General features: G+C 31.5%; 1 protein-coding gene across 5 annotated transcripts; it reads right to left on the bottom strand.

The window, feature by feature from the left end:
* Positions 1–386: 386 nt before the first annotated feature.
* On the bottom strand, positions 387–13680 carry LOC123225777 (la-related protein 1A-like). Of its 5 annotated transcripts, XR_006504187.1 has the most exons (16): positions 13177–13680; positions 12584–13091; positions 11597–11759; positions 11257–11347; positions 11015–11086; positions 10066–10601; positions 8670–8739; positions 6710–6823; positions 6249–6586; positions 5882–6025; positions 5739–5802; positions 4947–5092; positions 4680–4784; positions 1837–1985; positions 1411–1719; positions 688–931 (listed from the first exon to the last, which is right to left on the bottom strand). XR_006504187.1 is itself a non-coding variant. In XM_044650015.1 (14 exons), the coding sequence occupies exons 1-14, from the start codon at positions 13360–13362 to the stop codon at positions 781–783; spliced, it is 2685 nt and encodes an 894-aa protein (XP_044505950.1). In that variant the 5' UTR covers positions 13363–13679; the 3' UTR covers positions 387–780. The 5 variants fall into 5 exon arrangements, 3 of the variants coding, with proteins under 3 accessions (XP_044505950.1, XP_044505949.1, XP_044505951.1); XR_006504186.1 differs by having other exon boundaries at positions 1411–1985; XM_044650015.1 differs by lacking the exons at positions 1411–1719; positions 1837–1985 and having other exon boundaries at positions 387–931; positions 12584–13088; positions 13177–13679.
* Positions 13681–22387: the final 8707 nt, after the last annotated feature.

Genomic DNA, 22387 nt, shown 5'->3' with positions numbered 1-22387 from the left:
ACTCCACCCTCACTCTAAAACAAAATGTAAGCAGTTTGAGCTCACCAAGTTAAAAAACTTCTAGCTCCAAAATACTGATATTCAGAAATTACAATTAATCGCATTATTTATATATCTGTTGATTACTTTAATATTTAAAATAAATAAAATCTTAAAAATATAAATACAGAATTTCAAAATTTTATAGATATATTAATATTTTACTTAAACTAAATCATAAACTCACGAAATCACCTAACAGAATAACAAGCTCAAGATCAACATCACTTAAGCTCGACTCAATAATTAAACAGCTCTGAGTTTTACAACTCTACATCTTACCTTTCACTCTTCAGGAAGAAAAAAAATAAATGACTTCCAATTCAATAATTATCACTCATCAAGCATCACATAAAAATGATAATTTTTTTTTTTTTAATGTTTTTGGATTTTTCCGTTTTCCTTTATGTACAAGTTACAATTCGGGGGTAAGTGAAATGACCAAATCAAAAAACACAAGCACTTCTACAACTCCTGGCCTGCAGACAACTCAGAAATTACAACATGAAAATCCCAGGGAGCCAGAAAAGCTCAGGCAATAGAACCATATCAAAACCTCAGAAATGAGCAGCCCTCACAAGTAAACCATCCCCCAAATATACAATATACAAAAAAATTCCACTAGCATCAAAACCAACTATCGGCCACTATCTCGAATGCCCTTCGATTAATTGTCAGGATTCACTTTCAAAATTGGGATGTTATTTCAATGTCACCAGAAAGCAAAGTAATTACTCAAGGCTAATGGATGTCTTCTTTTGTACCATTACTTCTTTCTTTCGTGGGGAAGTCCTCTATGCTTCGATATTCTTCCCTAAGCAACCTTTCCAACTCTGGATGTTTCTTAAGGGGCTCCTTCTGCCCATGTAGCCCTCGATAGTGATGGAATGCCCTGCCATACAATAAGTAAAACAAAGTGCCCAGTTACAATTTATGAAAAACTAGTCCGCAGAAGAAGCAAATCATGGTCCTCATACAACCTTGGTCCAGTGACAATTAGACTTGACGAAAGGGAACAGAAATAGCCATAAAATTTTAGTAAAATATATAGGATTCTAACTGCATCCCACTTAAAAAGTGATTCCAAATTTATAATACAAACCTAATTCCAACAACAAAATTATCAGTGTGGGCCGAAATATCAGAATTAAGTTTCAGGTTTCTTTAAGACAGATTGCCAACTCCGCAGCATCTATTTCTCTTTCTGATAAAGAGAAAAAAAAAAAAGAAAACAGAAAAACAAACTGAACACTGATATGAACCTTAAGAAAACTATATCTCAAAAGCTAATAATTGAGATTGGAAAGTTCAAACCATATAAATCTCACATTAGAAGCTCATACTTTTCAATGTGGGATTCAAGTCTCATACCTTGTACTTGGGATCCTAACATATCACTATGCTCTGTAGCCCTCGCATCTATGTGGGTTGGGTATGCGTTAGCTAGCTGCTAGCTCAAGACAAACACTATAATGCCGGCAACACCCATTGGGTTGCACAATTGCAACTGGAAAACGCGACGATATGAACTTTGGAAAAACCACGCCTCAAAAGTTAGTTATTAAGATTCAAAGTCATATAAACCTCATATTAGAAGTCTATACTTTCCAATGTGGAATCCAATTCTCATACTTCACACTTGAGATTTTAATATATCATCACGCTCCGCAACTTTCACACCTACATAGGCTAACTGTGTGCTAAATGATATAAATCTTGGAAGAATTACACCTCAAAAACTAGCTATTAAGATTAGAAAACCCAAAACCATATAAACCTCATATTAGAGGCTCATACCTTCCAATATGGGATGTAAGTCTTATACCTTGCACTTGAGATCTTAACATACCATCATGTTCCACAACCCCGACGCCTACACGAGTTAGTTGTGCACTAGCTTCTGCTAGAGCCGAGCGAACATTAGAATGCCGATGTCACCACCCGTGCTACACAATTGCAATTGAGAGACGTGGTGATAACTCTGATACTAAATGATTTGAACTTTGAGAGAACCATAACTTAAAAGCTAGCTATTGAAATTGGAGAGCCTATTAGAAACTCATATTTTTCAATGTGAGATCCAAGTCTCATACTTTACACTTGAGATCCAAATAAACACACAAAGAGCATGCATTTCATTTGACCACATATATAGTTCTCTTTAGGTACCTATAAATGTTGTTGAAAAGCTTGCATTTCGAAATGCACCTGTGACTCCTAATAAATTTGAAACATTCTTTTAATATCAATGAAACACATTTGCCTCTGTATGCTTGGTTGAATCTACTCATCACAGCTGAATAATGCTATTCTAACATTACAGGTGATCCCACATCCCAAACTTAAGCCCAAAGTATGGGAACTCATGCATCATACATTCAATGGAAACATATGATATCTATCATCACACAACTAAATGATAATAATGAGACATATATTGGAGCTATTACACCAAAATCCTATCATTAAGCATTGAAAGACAGATTAGGGGATCAATTAGTGCCTGAATCACATCACCATGGACTTGGAAAAAAAAAAAGGGTCATACCTCTAAATTAACAAGGCAATAAAATAAATCAACTAATTACTGAAAAAAAAATCAACTGATAAACTTCATAAGAAGAAATAGAAAGGGCATTTATTATGTTTGGCTAGCGACACAATCAGAACTGCCAGAGACTAAAATATAACTGATAGAGCAGCAGATGAAAAATAAAGATAGATTTTATAGAAATAGGAGAAAATAGATAAAGATTTGAGAAACACAGAAATCATTTTTGAATATTGCAGTAATCAACAACAAAATTCTGATCAGAGACTAGTAAAACTAATAGAACATTATAACTTTCGGGATGAAGTCTTAGGTTTGAACCTCTACCACATTTCTAAAGCCTCGATTTGAATTACTTACCAAAAAAAAAAAAAAACACAAAATCCTGATTGAGTTTAACTTGGCCATTGAAGCGCAAGTTTCTTCATAGTCAATTTTGTATGTGTGAGTGAAACCTTGAGCTATGATCCTCATCTTGTAAGATGACACATTCCAATGCTTGTGATGGTGGATAGATTCTCCAAAATGTCATATTTCATTCCCTGTAGGAAGACGACTAATGTTCACCATGTGACAAGGTTATTCTTCAAGAAGGTGGTTCATTTACTCGGGGGTTTCTCATCTATTTTCCCGATTAAGATAACAAGTTTTTGACAACATTAGAGCTTATCTTGTCAAAGAGTTTAGGACTAAATTGAAATTTAGTAGTACTGCTAATCCACAAACAGATGGACAAACAAAGGTGGTCAATCATTCTTTGAGTAACTTAATTAGATGTATATGTGGGATGAAGAAGGGACAATAGGACTTTGCCTTAGCACAAGTGGAGTTTGCTTACAACAATTTCATAAATAAATCATCGGGTAAGAGTCCTTTTGCTATTATGTATTAAAAAATCCCTAAATATGTAGTGGATTTAGTTAAGATGCCCATAGGAAGAGCAAATAGTCAAGAAGCTTTTGCATCGGCTGAGAGCTACTTTTTCATGTTTAGCCTTTGAAGATAGTAATTTGGTTAAAAAGATGTCGTTGATAAGCATAAAAGAAGACAAGGATTCGATGTGGGAGATGAGGTTATGGTGTTTCTAAGAAAGGATAGGGTTCCTACAAGTGCGCATGGAAATTAAGGCAAAAACATTACGGGTCTTACAAGATTTTGAGAAAGATTAATTATAAATATAATTCTTAGGTGGTGGACTTACTTGAATATATGGGAATTTCAAAGACTTCCAATGTAGCCAATATGACCGAGTTCTACCCTAAACACAATTTATACAATGATGACTTGAGGGTCCGTTCTATTCTAGTGGGAAAGAATAATGGAGAACTATTACAAAGGGTGGTAAGTTGGAAAATAATAATGGTATTGAAAACACAACACAAGAGGGAGGACAGGTGACATGGATGACATAACTTATGTGGGGTGATGATATGGCATGATGCGGTAGGTGGCGTGGCGAGGCATGACATGGCAAAGCGTAATGATGTGTAGTTGTGTGTATGTAAAATTCTTAAACAGTGTAAGACAATTTTAGTTAGAGTTTTAACTCAAGTTTCCAAATTTTTTTTAGAATATTTTATTCAAAATCAATTACCTACATTTAAGTTCAAAGTTCATCTGATTCTCAAAAATAAAAGAAACCTTTCCTTATGACAATTATCACATTTAGCCCCTTTACTTTGAGTCATCCTGTCACAAATTTCTCAGATGTCAAAAACATCACTCCAGTCTTCAAATTTTCCATTCGTATATTGTTCCATCAAAAGACACAAATTAATAATTAAGTCATACCATTAACAAACTTAATATTGAGATTCATATAAAATACATAACTTGCATTATACAATGGCTTGGTTCTTTCCTTAATTTAATTATTCCCACATACTAGCAATTTCTCATCTAATTATTCCTAAAGCTATTATTTGTAGCCTTTTCACAATTTGAAGTAAAAGAAAAATAGTTCTTCATTATGAAACATCAAAAACCAAATAATTGGCCAATCAAGAAAGCTTTGTTAAAAATTTGAACTGTCCATATCTAAATTTGCATTGTATATTTGAAAAAAAATAAAAGAGAACAAAGGAGGTACCAGTATTTTTCAAGGCCATAAAGATTGCCTCTATGGTAGAAATCGAGAGTTAGCCGTTCAAAGTCGTTATAAAGGTCCCCTCTGAACTCTTTTTCCAAACCATAACTGAAAGGGAAAAGAATCTGGATTAAATAAAACATATATGCATATAACAGTGAAGAGTATTTATAAAAAGACAAAAGAAAAAGCCAAGCCAGGAACTTGAACTGTGGCTTAAAACACTATAAGATAATGACAGAACAAAGAGAGCATAATTTTCAAGCATACCTATAAAACCTGAAAAGGCACTCTATCCCATAATTATAATTAGCAGCTGCATCTTCAAGTGCAAACTTCTGAAAATCATTATACATTGAAGGGATGAACTTGTCTCTCATGAAATATGACCAAAATCTGTACAGGGTATTCATTTCCTACATATAAAATGACAGAAGGCCATATTATAACATTATATAAAGTGAACCGATTGAGATTTACAATTTAAGAAAAGCAGACACCAAAATACTCCAACAATTGTATGTTCTTGTACATACATGAAAACATAAGGTCAGATATTTCGAAATTTCCACTTCTAATGCATAGCTTGTAAAAATGAAGTAAGCAGCCAGATGTAAAATAATATTAAAGAACTGATTTTCAGAGCAGAGAATCATAGAAGATCAAACACTATAAACCAATACTAGCAACACCAAATCTGCCACCATCCTATAGCTAAATGCACTGAATTGGTTTTCATTTACTATAGTTTTAACACTTCACAACATGTGCAAGGAATTAAATTATTCTTTGTATTTACTGAATCACCAGAATAGAGAAGGAAAATAAAGTAATAGAGTCAACCATGCATTTCTTGTGCGAAAACAAAAAAAAAAGGAAAACAATAAGAAGATGAGTAAGACTATAAGATTCTGAATTAGATTAATCAATTATGAAAAAATTGCGTCATATAGATTTCTCAACAATAAAAACGATGAAACTTAGGAGACTCAGAATTCCTTTCTCCATTTTTCTGAAACACAGTTAAAACATCTAAACAGAAAGTATAGAGTCAACATCCACCTCACTGCAGCCAACTCCCAACTTCTTCCTCTCATTTAAGCATCGCTTACGAAACTTCAAGTACCTTAAGACAACAACAGCGTGATCAGACAACTTTCATATAGAGGCATAAATATAGATAAAATCAATCACCATCTCCTTACTTCTGCTGTTTGAAGCCATTTTCTTCTAACATTTGATGACTTGGATGCTGGAATGGAGGAAATGATTTTGGCGTGGAACCCACAGGGGGACTACCACCAGAGAGAAACCCATGGGGTGAAACACTCAATTTTGAAGGCCTTGAGCTGTAAGATTAAATCATTAAGTGTCTTAGCATAGTCAACCCCAAAAGTATTACATCAGCTAAGCACATCATCTGGACAGCCTATTGGATGGAAAAATTTTGCATTTCAATAATTATTACCCCAAAAGCAAGTAATAGCAATAATATAATGCTGGCCAAAAGTACTTCAGTAGTATAAATAATCCATAATGTCAACTGACAAGCAACAGTCACTTTCAACTGACCCATGATTTTCCGGAGGGGTTGAACCAAAGAAATATCCAACTGAATTACTTGGTGGACTTTCTGATACAATGGCAAGAGAATTCTGACCAGTTACATGATTTCTAAAATTGCTGGAGAAAAATCGCTGCTTGTGGGAAGATTGCTGCCTGTGGAAACCTTTATTCTGCTTACAGCGGGAACTGGCAATTCCAGACTCTTCATGACCAATGCTTGCAGCAGAATTGTCATCTGCCACTGAATTTGGTACCCCTGGTGCACAAACTGAAGACCTGGGGTTTCCACCTTTGTTCTCATAAGAGTTATTCTTCCTATGATATAATCTTTTAGTTTTAAGCTCCTGCCCATGGTAATTATATTAAAATAATTAAATATGGTTAAGAAACTTCAAAGGGAAGTGAAAGTGAATTGTGCAAAACTTGAGCTCATAATAAAAGAACCAGCAGATGGTGCATATCTCAACCTGCTCATAGAAATAAAGACCATCGTTTATTGCAGAAGCAAGCTCATTAGAAATATATTTAAATCCTTTCAATCCTTCTCCATCAGTTTTAGATCCTTCAACTGGCCAACTATTCTGCATAGGAGACACAGAAGAGTGAGCCAATAAATTTTTAACAAATTTGAAAGAGGAATTTCATACTACATTTTTCTTGGCTGCTACAGAAAGCTTCTTTTAAGGATATAAGAGGTTGTTTGGTATCTTCTTTTGAATTTAACAAAAAATAAAAACCAGATTTGCATTTTCAAAATTTAGGATGCCTATTATTTTCTTAAAATAAAATCAGACACTGTTTGCTAAAATAGATAAAGAAATGCATTATTAAAGATTTCAAACTTTTAATCAAAAGTGTAAAATTAGCAAACTTATCAAAATCGCTTTATGCTTTTGATGAGTAAATTTTTTGAAAACAATTAAAATAACCCAAAACTTACACTGGCTAATAAAGAATTATATCAATAACCTATTATCATAGAGAAGGAATATTCCAAAATGTACTTTTATCATAATTATAAACTAAATTTCGAAATGAAAATAAGAGCAGATTTCAAAAACTAAATTTCTGAATTTCCATCCACAAGATTAAGAAAATGAACATTCTATATGAAAATATAGAATGATTAACAGACGTCAGTAAAAACTTTCCAATAAAAAGCATATCAAGCAACTCTTATATAGGAAAGAGAAATGCAGAAGTCTTTGAAATTCAAAAGAACAAGGAAAATTTACAAAGAAAAAGTAACAATAAAAAAAAGAGATTCTCCATTTCATATTGGAAATATTTTCTTTCTATTAGTTAACAATATAACCAAACCTGTTTGCTTAAAAAGCTTTTTACATGACTAAAGATGTTGACAACATCCTCGACAGACCCAATCCAGAGTGCCATAAACTTTCAACTCTATAAATTGAAACCATCATAAAGGTGGGGATCAGAGACTAAATTAAAATGATCTCCACATGAAATGGACTCTAGAACTGAATATTCAAGGGTAAAAATGATTTATTATGTCTGCCCGGACCTCAAGAAGTCGATAAAATAATAACTTTCCATCTTACCAATATGATAAACTTCATGATGTGTGAAGAATGCACTTTCTCCTCACTCTCAAGAATTAAGGACACAAGTCCTCTGTAGCAATCAACTTAAGTAAAACAAAAAATAAAATAATATCTAATGCAAACTTATAGAAGTAAATATATAAATAATAGTATAATACATGCACATATGCATACCCTTAGGGGCCGTTTGGTTATAGGTTTTAAAGATTATCTTGGTAATCTATCTTTTATTCCCTTGTTTGGTTTGTCAGTAATAAAAAATTACAGTAATCTTCCATTACCTATGCTAACGTGGCAGGTAATATAGGAGGTAATCTGATTACCACTTTCATCTTAGGTATTTAAAGATTACCAAGGTAATCTTGATTTTATTATAATTATATTAGTATTTATTAATTTTTTGAGACAAAAATAAATTTATTTTTAATTAATATGACAAATAATATGAAAAATATTTAAAAATAATTATATTCAAGGGCATTTAAGAAAAATAATTTACTAGTAATTTTTTATTACCTTTAACCAAACACAATAATTATTTATACCTATCAAATTTTATCAAATATAGTAATCATTTATACCCAGTAATCTTTTAAGTAATCTATTTTCAAGGGAATCTTTCTATTTTGATAATAAAACATTACCCAAACCAAACGCACCTTTAATGCTTGTAGCTTCCTTAATTTTATTTTTCAAGACTTTTCAGCATAATATAGATTAAAAAAACAAAAACGCAGAATCAGATCACAGCTTTATGATAACCATTTTTTAAAGAATAGCGTAGTAAAAAGTTTCAATCTCACAAAGACAAAAAAGGTTTAAAGAAATCTAGTGCTGAAATTCAAGAATCTCATCATACCTGTGTGACAATTACAAGTCTCTGAACATCATGGTCATTGACAAGAATCTCATCATCTTCATCATCAATCCTGGGGACAAAACAAGCGACTTAGAAATTCAAGATTACAGACAGCATTTACAGAAACGTTACTTAGCAGGCACATGAACAGTAGTGGAACAGCAGAGAGAAATGTGTATACTAAGATTGAAATTGAATCAGCTGCCAGTATTATTTATTCCAAAACCAAAATTAAGAAAAAAATTGCAAAATCAAGAGTTCTGTTAAAGATTATTTTTAAAAAGAGTTCATTCAAGCAATTCAGGAATAGTCTAAAAAGCAAACTTATGCTAACAAAGAATTAAACTTATAGCAGTAGAAACTAAATTTATGAATGAAATACCCAGATATATCAAAAGAAACACAAGAGCATATGCAATTTAGCACAAGAAAACCTCTTTGATCTTCATTAGCTTTTCTAGCACAACAACATCTTCAGAGGCCTTAACCACTCTGACCACAATTACCTATACTTTCTGGGGAGCAGACTCTTTTCCAAGCATCTCTATTGAAATTTCAGAATTCTTAACTTTTCTCTACATTCTGCTCAACTGGGACAGGGTTGTAACCTAAATGCATTTTTGGAGTTTTCACAATAGAGAAAAAATTCTAAGTCTACTATGATTAGATAGCTAAACATAGTTGTACACTTTTGTCCCCTCAAGAAAGGGCAAGCCTCAAGCCAGGTTTAAGACGGGATTCTTGGGCCCTTGCCCTAGCCACCCCAGTCCCAGACCAGGGTTTAATTTTTAACTAAATTATAAAAGTATATTTGCAACATCATTGTTAATAAAATACAATTAAAGCATTAATTATTGGTAAAGAATTAAGTATAATATTACGCATACGTGTTTTATATAAAATATAATATATTCTTATATCATTTTATGTTATAAACCCAGGCCAGGGCAGTACCTTTCAGCCTGTGGTAAGGCCTGGGATATTTTAGCCATCCGTTAAATGGACCAAATAAAAACCAATAATTATCAAGATTTATTACAGCACATCAATGTGTAAAACTTATTTAGCCAAAACTTTTGAACCATCAATGACTTAGATAAATTGATCAAAAGCATCAAAAAAAATCTTTTTATTGGTACCAAATCACAAGCTATTTATTGTAAATTCTAAAAAAAACAAGAGTAATTTATAATTTAATTAATGATGTATACATGTTAATCTCCATGTAACCAGTACAAATGACATGTAATGGGCATACCTTTAAACTACAAGTTCAACCAATTTCAATATTTTTTATACTTTCGAGTTACATCTACATTCTCAATAATTAACCAACCTAGCACAAAAGAAAATTGGGATTTAAAAGAAAACCAATAGAAAACCAAGCATGCAGTACCTTCTGCCCGTGTTAAGCTCATCCTTTTTTGTTGTTTTCTGCACAACCTCTAGCTCCTCATCAAGCATAAATGTGTTTGCAAAATCATTTGACAGGTCACTAAGATGCTGTACAGCCATATTTGAAGTGGACTCCAAGCTTTCAGCCTTGTGGTCATCAGATCCCGCATGCTCATTTCTTTGTAACTGGTTTCGACAGGAGCTATGGTCACTGTTCTCAATGCCTGACAACTTGTCTGAATAAAAAATTGATGTTGTCAACACACCATTTTCAGCACAGAATGCTTGTTTTCCACCATCAATAACAAACCTGCCACTCTGCTCAGTGAGACCAGTATGTGTTATATCTGAACCATCCCTGTCAGGCCGTATTTCAGTATTTTCTTCACAAGTTTTCCTTGTATCATCTTCATTGGTATCACCCTTCTCAATTGGATCAATTGAGCTGTCTAACTGTTGGCTTGGGTGGGTAAGCTTAGGTTCAGAAGAGGCTGGAATCCACTTGGACCATTCATCACGTCTTCGAATCATATTACCCTAAATAAATAACACCATAAGAAGGTTAAAAATTAGAATAATAAGAATAAAGCCACCAAAAAACAGTCCAAATTATAGGCCTGTCAAAAACTAGTATAAAGACTAATAGAGAGGCTAAATTAAGCAGTATATCGTATTTATTTTTCCCAATCTGACAGTTAATTTGAGAATTCTATAAGTTCAGAAGAACTAAAGCAATCAAAACAGACAACTTTTGATTAAACAAATCAACTGCTATTCGGGCTATTTAAACATTTTTGGGTTTCATGACAAATAAAGAATCAAAAGAAGCGAGAGAAAAGTAGCATTTGAACATCATATTAAGATTCAAGATTTATCACCATAAAATTATATATGAGGAAAAATTTGTATACAGAGCAAACAGAGCAAATATATCAAAGGAAAAACCTAACCTGCACTTCTACAGTACTAGAACTGTGCATTGCATCAAGTATAAACAGTATATCTGTACTCATTCTCTTTACCTGCAACACAAAAATGAAAAAATCACAATTGAATATAATTTCAAATCTCATTACCTACAATCCAAAAATGAAAATATCACAATCACACAATTCAGGATATTCACATATTAGAAATTGCATGCACATATATAAGTTATAATAATATGCAGCGTTGCTCAATTAAAACATACCCTTTTAAATTCAGCAATGGAGGATATGGGAACCCATCCTTGGGCATCCATCAAAGAAATTAAGTAATGGTCATTCTGAAGATTTTCATCGCTGGCAAAAAAGAAGGCATGTCATTATGTAGACAGCAAACAAAGTCATGTTGTATTATAAGCAGATAATTCTACAGTTGCTTTTAGTAATTTTTCTTGTCCTATTGGATAGCTTAGGTTTTTTTTTTTTTTTTTATACCAAATAACTAATACAGATTTGTTTTAAATATCAAATGCAAAGCAGTGCAATCATCTATCAAATTGCAGTCATCAATCAAAACTATTACACAAACAATACATCAATCACTACCTGAAATAATAATCTATTTGTTTTACAATGCTAGCCTTCAATGCCAGCATCTCTGGAGGTAGCATGGCAGCACCTGGCAGTACAGGGTATTGAACAAAGAGGGGAGGATGAGGTCCCCTAACAGAGCCTGGAGGTGGTACAGACACATAGCAAACTGCAGGTCCTGTGGTAACCCATTCACAAGTAATTAGCAATTATTCTATCAAACGCTCCAAGATTATCAAAACAATTAAGTCAAATTAAAAATAGTCAGCAATATCATTGCTAACAAGCACTCCAAGATTATATAATCAATTAAGTCGATATTGCTAAGAACTAATGCTTTAACATATTTTATCTTTTATTTTCATTGTAATATGAAAAAACTTTTAGAACTGACACTTTTCACATGTTTATTCTTCTACTTTCATTGTAATATAAACAAACTTTGAGAACTAACACTTTTCGCATGTTTATTCATTCGCTTTCATTGCAATATAAACAAACACTTCCACCTGAATATTTTTTACGTTCATTGTAATATAAACAAACTTTAAGACCCTATAATTTTACATGTTCATTCTTCTATTTGCATTGTAACATAAACAAACTTTAAGAACTAACAGTTTACATGTTTAATCTTAAATTTTTATTGTAATATATACAAACTTCAACTACTGGCAGTTCATGTTTGAATTCAGTTTCAGTGCATCATTTATTCTATTTCTATTGATTGAATATTTATTATCTGTTGTTAAACGTTTAATATCACTATTATCTAAAAAGATTGATTTGAGTCCTCAAAGCTCTGACAATCATTTACATTTTAGCATTTGCTTTTAACTTTCAAATTTTAATAAAATCGAAATTTGTTGATCTGAAAGGTATAAAATGTATAATTTATTTGCTTTTATTTTTCATATTTCAATGTCGTTGATTTGAAAGGCCAAAGTAGACACACCACAATTAAAAATGCAGAAAATATTATGCTGGGTACCCAAGTATTACCGGTAAAGCTTGGACCAACCATATATCCAGGACTGGGAGTATGACCAATAAATGCAGTCCTTACTAAAGGCCGGGGTCCAAGAGGAATACTGTCACGGGGATTATATGGTCTATGATGAGGCCAAGCAGGTGCTTGCATATTAGGAAGTCTTCTACTAGAGAAATTCACATTCACGTTAGCCGCAGAAGCACTGGGATCTCCTCCACCCCGAGGATGAGGTGGAGGTGGCTGAACATTCCGAGCAGCATCAACAGCATGAACTGGTGCGGGAACAAAACCAGTCTGATTCTCAACAAAAAAGTGTCCAGGGTATGGCTGGTAAGCCGCATAGCCAATGTGCGGAGGAGGCACCATTGAATGAAACATAGGAGCTGGCTGATGGTTAGAAAAAGTTACAGGAAACGCTGGTGCAGCATTCGTGTGACGTCTAGACCCTGACTTCTGATTACGCAAGTGCGAATGTTTATGTGATGGATTATGATTAGGATTTCCTGAACTAAGAGTCTTCTGTTGCACAAACAACAATTGGAATCACCATACGAACGCAATTAAAAGTAAAAATACTAAAAAATTTGAAGATAAAGAGAAAGACCTGGACAAGTGGCGGATCAGCTGGTGGTTTAGGGGAGCGGTGTTGAGCGTCGGCTAGAGCAGGCCAAGAGTCGGCGCTGATGACAGGAGCATCCATCATAACCTGAGTCGTCTTCCATGGAGACTTGGCCCCACTCACCATCATCTCGTTATGATCGTCTCCTCCTTCATTATTGGTCATCACCATAACAATAAAAATACTCTATAATAATTAATTTATCTATTAATTCAAACACGAATAGAATGTTGGGAGATTAGGGTTTACTTAGAAAGAAAGAGTGAGTTTGATAGTGTGGAAAAGGGAGAATAGCCGCAGAATCGTGCAAGTGGGAAGTCTGTTTGTGTTTGTGTTTGTGTTTGTACTTGTTTAGGCGGAAGAAAACGACGGTGTTCGTGGGGAAGGAGAGAGAAAGAGTAAAGTGAAGAGTGAAACAGGTGGCATTGGGTTTTGCTTTCGGGTAGGAGTGGTAAGTGGAGTCATTCTGCTCGCACCAAATAATCCCACAGAAATGTAAAACCTAGAGTTTTCATTAACACCTATTACTAGCATTCCTTCCAGCCCACCCACCACTTAAATTACTCTTCGGCCCGGCTCAGAAACATCTTTCTCCTAAAGATCTAGGAGTGATATTTTCCCACTTACCCATGATCAATTTAGGCAATCTCTAGTTTCCGCCTTTGATGGAAAGAAAATACCAATGTATACTAAGGAATGAATTAGAATATAATAGGATTATATTACATATATTAAATATATAGGAACATATACAAAATAGTTCAAACATTAATACCAAACCAAGCCAAACCGTTCAAATTTTACAGTTTGGTATGATTTTGATTAGAAAATTATTTAGTTTGAGTTGAAAAATTTTTTAAAACGATTTACAATTTATTTTGATTTGAAATATATATATATATATATATATATATATATATATATATATATATATATATATATATATATATATGGGGTTAATATATATTTTTATATCATATTAGAATGAATAAGAGTGATAATTATATTTAGCTTGTTCTTTTATGTCAAAATTGAACCCTTTTTATGTGTGAGGAGCAAAATTTTTTAATCAAGAACATGTAACATTTGTTAATTAAGTTTAGTTTGCTTATTGTCATTATTTGTGATTGTTGTTATACTTCCATCATTAAATCTTGTAATTTGACTAAAACCAAGATTGAGATTGCAATCATTATCAACAAAAATATATGTAATATAGAGGATTTATACCTAATACGGAACACTTAAATATAATATATAATAAAAGCAAAAGGACTATTTCTCACTCAAAGTTTGATGTAAAGATAAATATATACTTGTGAGATTTCAAAAATTTAAACACTCAATCATCCCTAAACTTTTGTTAAAATTACTGTTAAATATAAGGATAAAATCGTTATTTTAATAATATTATTAAAAATATATAATTTTATCTTATTTCCTTCCTAGGTTTTAAAAACTAATAATTTTACCCCTACCTAAAGTTTTCAAATTTTGAAAAGTCATATTTCCCCCCAAGCCTAGGTTTTTTTCTTTACCTCTCCAACCACCGGTGACTGCCACTTTCCACCCTAAACCCGACCACCATCTTCATTGTCATCTCTCTCTTCTCCTGTCGTGTCATCGAGTCCAAATGAAGGGACAACATTCATTGTCCAAATTTGGACAACAAAGCGTCATCCAAACAAAAGTTTTGTCCTTCATCGTCATCAGAGAAAGACACGTTAGGAGAGATCATCGACATCGAGTCCAAATGAAGGGACAACATTCATTGTCCAAATTTGGACAACAAAGCGTCATCCAAACAAAGATTTTGTCCTTCATCGTCATCGAAGAAAGACACATTAGGAGAGATCATCGAGAGAGAGAAATACCGAAAAGGGAGGTTATTGTTCACCAGATTTGTTTACCAAATCTTAGGGGGAAAAGTGAATTTTTCAAAACATAATCTTGAGAAAAAATTGTTTTTTTTTCCAAACTAAAGGGGGAAATGAAATATAATTTTATTTGTTTTAATATTATTAATAAAATGATAATTTTATCTTTAACCTAATAGAAAATTCTTGGGTGTGTGGAAATGGACTAAATCTTGGGTGGGTATTTTGGTTTTTGAAATCTCATGGGTATGTGTTTGTTTTCACATTAAACCTTCAGTGGGAAATAGTCATTTGGCCTATAATAAAATAAAATTTGTATAGCTAATAACAAAGTATATTGTTAGGATGAAGTAGTTGTACCTTACATGAGTCAATTTATTGAAGTGCATCTAATGATTTGATAGATGGAGTTACAATATATTAATCAAAATTGAATGCAAAAGCTATGTTACTGTTATATATAAGGTGGATTTTCCACCACGTAAACAAGTTTGATGTGGGAATGCATTAAATATTTTCATGGCTTATGATTACACGAAGTGTGAATTGAAAAGTAGTAGCAACAGTGGATAAAACAAGAGCATCATAATTGGTAATAACAGTACTAGAAGTAGTAAAACGTGGAGTATTTCAAAACTGTAAAGATCTAGATTGAAAAGTGGTAGAATTGAAAGATTGTTTTCGAGCCAATTTTCGACACTCTAAAATATGATGATCGGGTTTTTTATAATAACAACGTTCATTGAAGTTATTAGATCCAACCTTAGGTACAAGTGTAGCTGCAGCAACTATTGGATTAGAATGAACATTAGAAACTACCATAACTATGTCACCATGTTGGAAACATAGGAATCCAAGACAAGTTTCTTCTAAAACTAATTGAGTAACTGTTTGATTAAGAGTCAGTAATGGTACCATGTGCAACAAGAAGGCTCGTGTATGCTTAAATTCATTTCATAAAGCCATTAAAAATTGAATCAATCGGTCTTCCTTTCTGTATTTTTGAAATTTTTGTATATCTTTAGTTTTGTTTGAAATAGGCTCTAACATAACAATTTGATCCCAATAAAATGCATTTGAGCATAAGAATCTTGGATAGATTGACCTGGCTCTTGAGTCATGCGATGTAGAATACTTTGTAAGTGATATAAAAAAGTTAAATCACCTGTGACATTATGCTTTTTTAACATGTCCCAAATTTTCTTTGTAGATTTATAATAATCTAATTCTTTATAAATTATGGGAATTAACGTATTTCGAAACTGAGTAATGATTTGATGGTTTTTGTAATCCTAATCTTCAAGATGTTCCCCATATCTAACATCAGTTTCCTCTCTATCTCGATTTGGGGCTTTGATATCGCTAGTAACAATTCTCCACAATTTTGAGCGTTTTAGAAAGCTAGACATAGCTTAGGACCAAGTGACATAATTTGTGTTATTCAAAAGAATATCACATGGTCTAGATATTTTAGATTGTCCTTTAATAGCAGACATGATTTCAAGGATAAGAGAAATTAGGAAAATTAAGTAGGGACGAGAAAAAAAAATGAGATGACGCAAAAATGGTAAATGAATGAAATGATTGCTAAAAGGAAAAAAAAAAATTGTGTAGAACCAAAGGTTGAAGTGGTTTTACATAGGCTCATATATCATGATAATTTTGATAACAAAGATTGAATAAAAAAAGAAATTATATGTAGAGATGATAATTCGGCCTGAATTTAGAGGCCTCGATCATGATAATTTTGATAACAAAGATTGAATAAAAAAAGAAATTATATGTAGAGATGACAATTTCGACCTAAATTTTGGGGCCCCGACCTTAAAGGGGAGAAGATTCTCTAATATAAATAGAAATGAAGATACATTTATAATATCTTATATTTAGGGGCCCCAACCCTAAAGAGGACAGAGATAAAAAAAATCTTTATAGTTGGGGATGAGTCAGGAATGGGGATATATATGTTCTCACCCCGCCCTGCCCCTCCAATTTCTACCCTATAAATCTAATATATTATAAATGTTTAAGGTTATTACAAAATTACCCTAAATCAAATATATATTTACTAAAAACTATACGGTTAATAATTTTTATTACAAAACTGTCACCCATCTTTTAACCCTAAATCTAATTCTTTTTTTTCTTGCATATTCCACTTCACTCCACTCCACTGCCACACACCTAGCCATCATCTATTTATATTTTCTCTAATCATTAGTAGATTCACCGTCTTCTTGATTTTGAGTTGGCTAGTGTAAAGTTTACTTTCGTAAGTCTACCTCAATACGATTACCTTGCACCTCACATGTTTACACTTAAGCTTTTGTGTTCATGTTATTAATGTTTTTGTATTGTTTACTAATTGTATAGAAAGCTGATGTTAGATTAGTTATAACAATATATGATGTTGTTATTACCTAATGTTAGATTGTGCAAAAAAGCTTATGTTAGTTTATGTTAGATTAATTGATGTTGTTGTACACTTAAGCTATTGTATTAATACTTTTGTCTATTGCAGTCTTTAATGTCATTAAAAAGCGAAGAGTATCGACAATAATTTTGACTTTCATTTGACGAAGTGCATGGTGTTAGATTAGCTCTAATTATTTGCACATTAACTGATTGGCTTTTAAAAGAAACTCAAAAATTTAGTTTCTTAATTAACCATTGATGCATATATGTCACCCTTGAATTTAATAGAATAGTTCTTATTTTTATAATCTCATACACGTTTCTAATAATAAAAATATAAATTCTCTCCCTCTTAAAAATTATTATTTTATTTTTTCTAATATAGATTCTTGTTCAAGATTTCAATTGTGCATTCCAATAGAGCATTCTTCTTCAGGTAATTTCAATATTTTACTTGTTTAGACATGATGAAATGAAGAATATGCTTAACCATATAAGCCTGAGAAAATATTAGGGTGAAGATATTCTAGTTGCAACAATGTAACTACATTTTCTGCTCTCGTTAGAATTCAACAGAAGAATATGCCACTTTTGAGTTTTTGAAGAATATGCCACTTTTGAGTTTTTGATTTTGACATAATCAAACTTAATTAAAGATAATTATTTTGGGATTATAATGGTTCATGTTTTATTTTGTGATGGTGAAATTAGTTTATTGATTGTGATTTGCATTATGGGTTTTAATATTTGTGTTAATAGTAATTTGTATTATAAATTTTGGACTATTTGATAGGGATATCTGTTGAAAACTCATTGGTTAATAAAAGAAAAAACATTGAAGATGTTAACATTCAAAATTCTCAATCCTTTAAAAAATTAACATCTTCTGAAAGTGGTCATCATACTACAACTCTGGTAGGAAGTAATCAAATGCAATTACTTGTTGATAAAAGTAATACATTAAGTCAGGAGATGCGAAGTCCTTGTTTAAGCCCTCTTCAGAATGCACCTAACGACTTTTTTGTTATTGGTCCTGTTGGAAGGTATAAATCAATTGTATGACAACATTTCAAAAAAGTAAAGTATGATGGAAAAGACAAGGTAGAGTGTAACTATTGCCACAAACAATTAGTAAGTGGGGGAAAAAATGACACTAGATATTTACATGATTATCATAAAATTTGTCTGAAAAAAAATATCATGATGTAGCACAGAAGTTGCTTGTAGAGTCCCATAGAGAGAATATTAAATTAACATTATCCACTTGTCAATTTGATCAAGAGGCATGTAAAAAAAATCTTACAAATATGATTATACTATATGAACATCCTTTAAGCATAGTAAATTATTGTGGGTTTAGGAGATTTTGTAACACTATTCAACCTTTGTTTAAGATGGTCTCTAGGAACATCATTAAGAAGGACATAATGAATATTTATGATGTTGAAAAGGGCAAGACAATAAAGTTGTTGAACAAAAATTTGGGAAAAATTGCAATCCCTTGTGATTTATAGACTGCAAACAACCAAAAAAAAGGGTATATAACTATTATTGCCCACTTCATCAATAACAAATGAGAGTTACAAAATAGATTTATGAGGTAATTTTTTTTTTATGTTTAATATCTGTTGATATATTTTGTTAATACATATATATATATTTATATATGAATGAGTAGAATATTGATAGAAAGTTGTCCACATTGACTGTGGATAATTGTTTCACTAATGATGCAATTATTGATGATATCTTGAATAAATTATCACATTCATCACTTATACTTTATGGTTCATTGTTTCATATGCGTTTTTGTGCTCACATTCTCAATTTAATTATTCAAGATGGTTTATTTGTAATTAGTGATGAAATTGCAAAGATTTGAGAGAGTGTTGCCTTTTGGAGAGCATCACCTAAAAGGGAGCAAAATTTTGATAAAACAGTCAATCAAATGGGCATTCAAAGTATAGAGAAGTTTGTCTTTTGATTGTAAAACTCATTGGAACTTAACTTATGTTATACTTAATATTGCTTTGATTAACAAAAAGGTCTTTTGTTTTGGTTAAAGCTTTGTGAACCACACTATAAATGTTTACCAATAGAGAAAACGTGGGATTTGACCCAAGATATTTATGAGAAATTGGAAATATTTTATAATATCATTCTATTATTCTCTAGCACTAAAATTTATACTACAAATGAATATTTTTCTAAAATTTGTCAAATCAAAATTCATGTGACAAAATGACTCATAAGTGAGAATGTCATGATAAAGAAAATAATTGCACAAATGATTGAAAATCTTAACAAGTATTAGAGTGTGATTCATGGAGTTATGGGGGTAGTCATTGTTTTAGGTCCTAGATTTAAAATGAAATTGTTAGATTATTTATTTCCTTTGATATATGGAAATAATGACAAAGACAAAATAATCAGAATTCAACAATATTGTTGTGATTTGCTTTATGAATATTAACCTGAGCATATAAGTAATACAATTAAACTTTGTTTGCTTCATCTTCTTCTCAATCCAGTTTTTATGGTAATGAGGAATACCTAATAGATTTTGATATGTTTATTGAATAAGAATAAAGTAATATTCTAAGAAAATTAGAATTGAAATGTTATTTAGAGGAGCAACTTTTACCTAGGAGTTAAGACTTTGATATATTGACTTGGTGGAAGTTAAATGGGTCTAAATATCCAACTTTGCAGAGGATTGCTTAAAATATTCTTATTATTCTAGTCTTTACTATTGCTTTTGACTTTGCTTTTAGCATTACTAAAAAGGTAGTAAGTCCACATTGCAATAGACTTCATTCAGATACAATGGATGCATTGATGTATTTTCAAAAATTAGTTATAGATTGACCTAAAAGATAATAAAATAAATTTTTATCTACTTTAATATAAAGTTAATAATTATTAAATTTTGTTAGTTTTTAATTTTTTTTTAATTTTTTTGAAAGGTTAAGAGTTTTGTTCGACAATCTATGATAATAATAATTCAAAAGATAGTAAATATTTTCATCAATTTCTTTAATCAAATTAAATAATTAATTTTAGCATTGGCTTTAAAAATATTGTAAGAATTTATTATCTATTTTTGCATGTGTTGTAGCTGATAATCGGTGATGTAGACTTGGTTTTATTGTCCAACTTTAATGTTTGGCATGTAAGTGGATTTCAATTTTTCAGTATATTTCAATTAGTTTTATATTTTTAATTACAATTCGTTGGTATTTCCTATATATACTGCTTTTAAATTAATTTTTCTTTTGAAATTGATTATTACATGTTAGTTTTTAAAATATTGTTTTGTATTAACATGAATAATTAATGAAGATATCAACATAAAGAGCTACTAATGAAGAGATTGATTATTACATATTGTTAAATTTTGTGAATGCTATTGATTTTTTTTTTAAATAAAACTTTGTATTTGAACTAAAGTAACAAATGAATATTTTATAGCTCTTATAGTAAGTGATATTTTCAAAAAATATGATTTATTTTATCTATTGAAAAAAAAAATTGAAATTTATATTTGTGGGTATAGGGAGGAGATTTTTCCCTGTATGTATGAGAATGGGGATGGGAAGAAGATTTTTGCCAATGGGGACAGGGAGGGGATGAGAAGAGGATTTTTTCCTATGAGGACAGGGAAAAGATGAAGAAGGGATTTTTCTTTGCTGGGAAGGGATGATGATTCTTTGTTATCTTGGCATGGGCATAGGCCGAGGACGAGGATTGATATCTCCTACAGGGATTTATATCCCCTCCTTGCCCCTCTCCGTTGTCATCCCTAATTATATGTTTTGTATTGTGTATTTACATCAATATACAACCTAGTATTTATACCCTAAAGAAATATACATATTAAGAAATAAAATCAATCACTAATATAAAACCTAAATTAGAGCTAATTACAATCACAAAATTAGAGCCTAGATTAATGTTAATTACAATATCTAAAATCAAGTCTACATTAGAGTTAATTATAATCACTAAATTAGAGCATAAATTAGGCCTAAATTAGAGATACAACTATTATTGTAACAGTGTCAAAACACAACCCATTTTACTTGAATTACTTTATGAAGTAATTTCTAGATTAATTAATATAAAACTGTGATCATAGTTAATATTAAAATATTGATACTATCATGAGCCTTTTAGAACAAAAACCTAGAAGGTCAATGTCCAATCCAACATAAACATTGTAAAATCCATTTCCCTTTGACTACTCATCAATCAAACAAATATCCAAAGTCCCACATACAAGTTATACCCAAACAAATAGTTATCATCCAACGAAATCTCCTCTACAATTGCATTTACCTTCGAAGTATCATGTGCCCACATTAAAAGAAAGATATAATTAAGGTTAAAATATAGAAGAAAAAGATGTAATGATCAACAAATTGCAAATTGATAAAATTTAGAATAGAATAAACTAAAAGTTAAGGATGAGTGTTGTTAGACGATTAGAAGTTTTTAGAGGCGATATTTGAGAAAATCAAAAGAAGAAAAGTTCATATTAGTGATGATGTTTGATGAAAGCAAAAATTCAAAAAGTTTTCGAATTGATAAAATTTTGAAGAGAACAAGCTAGAGGAAGAACAATTTGGTGGTCAACTGATGGTCGCTAGGGTTAGGGCTAAAAGTAGTTGAGATTGGATATGTGCGTTGTGCATGTGTGTGTATTAGGAATTTAGATTTTCGGTTACTCACTTGTAGATGATGAATATTTAACTTCTTTAAAACATACAAATTGTGTTCAAGTTAGGAAGAGTCAACCCGAATACTATCTAATTCGTAGACAAGTTGATTCAAATATGTCCTAAATTAGAATCTATATCAAAAAAATATTAAGTCCAAACTAATCTTTTACATGTCAAAAATTG

This window comes from Mangifera indica, chromosome 9 (genome assembly GCF_011075055.1).
Source record: "Mangifera indica cultivar Alphonso chromosome 9, CATAS_Mindica_2.1, whole genome shotgun sequence".
Classification (NCBI taxonomy): Eukaryota; Viridiplantae; Streptophyta; class Magnoliopsida; order Sapindales; family Anacardiaceae; genus Mangifera; species Mangifera indica.
Note: the sequence above shows the minus strand (reverse complement) of the source record. Positions and strands in the feature narration are given on the sequence as shown.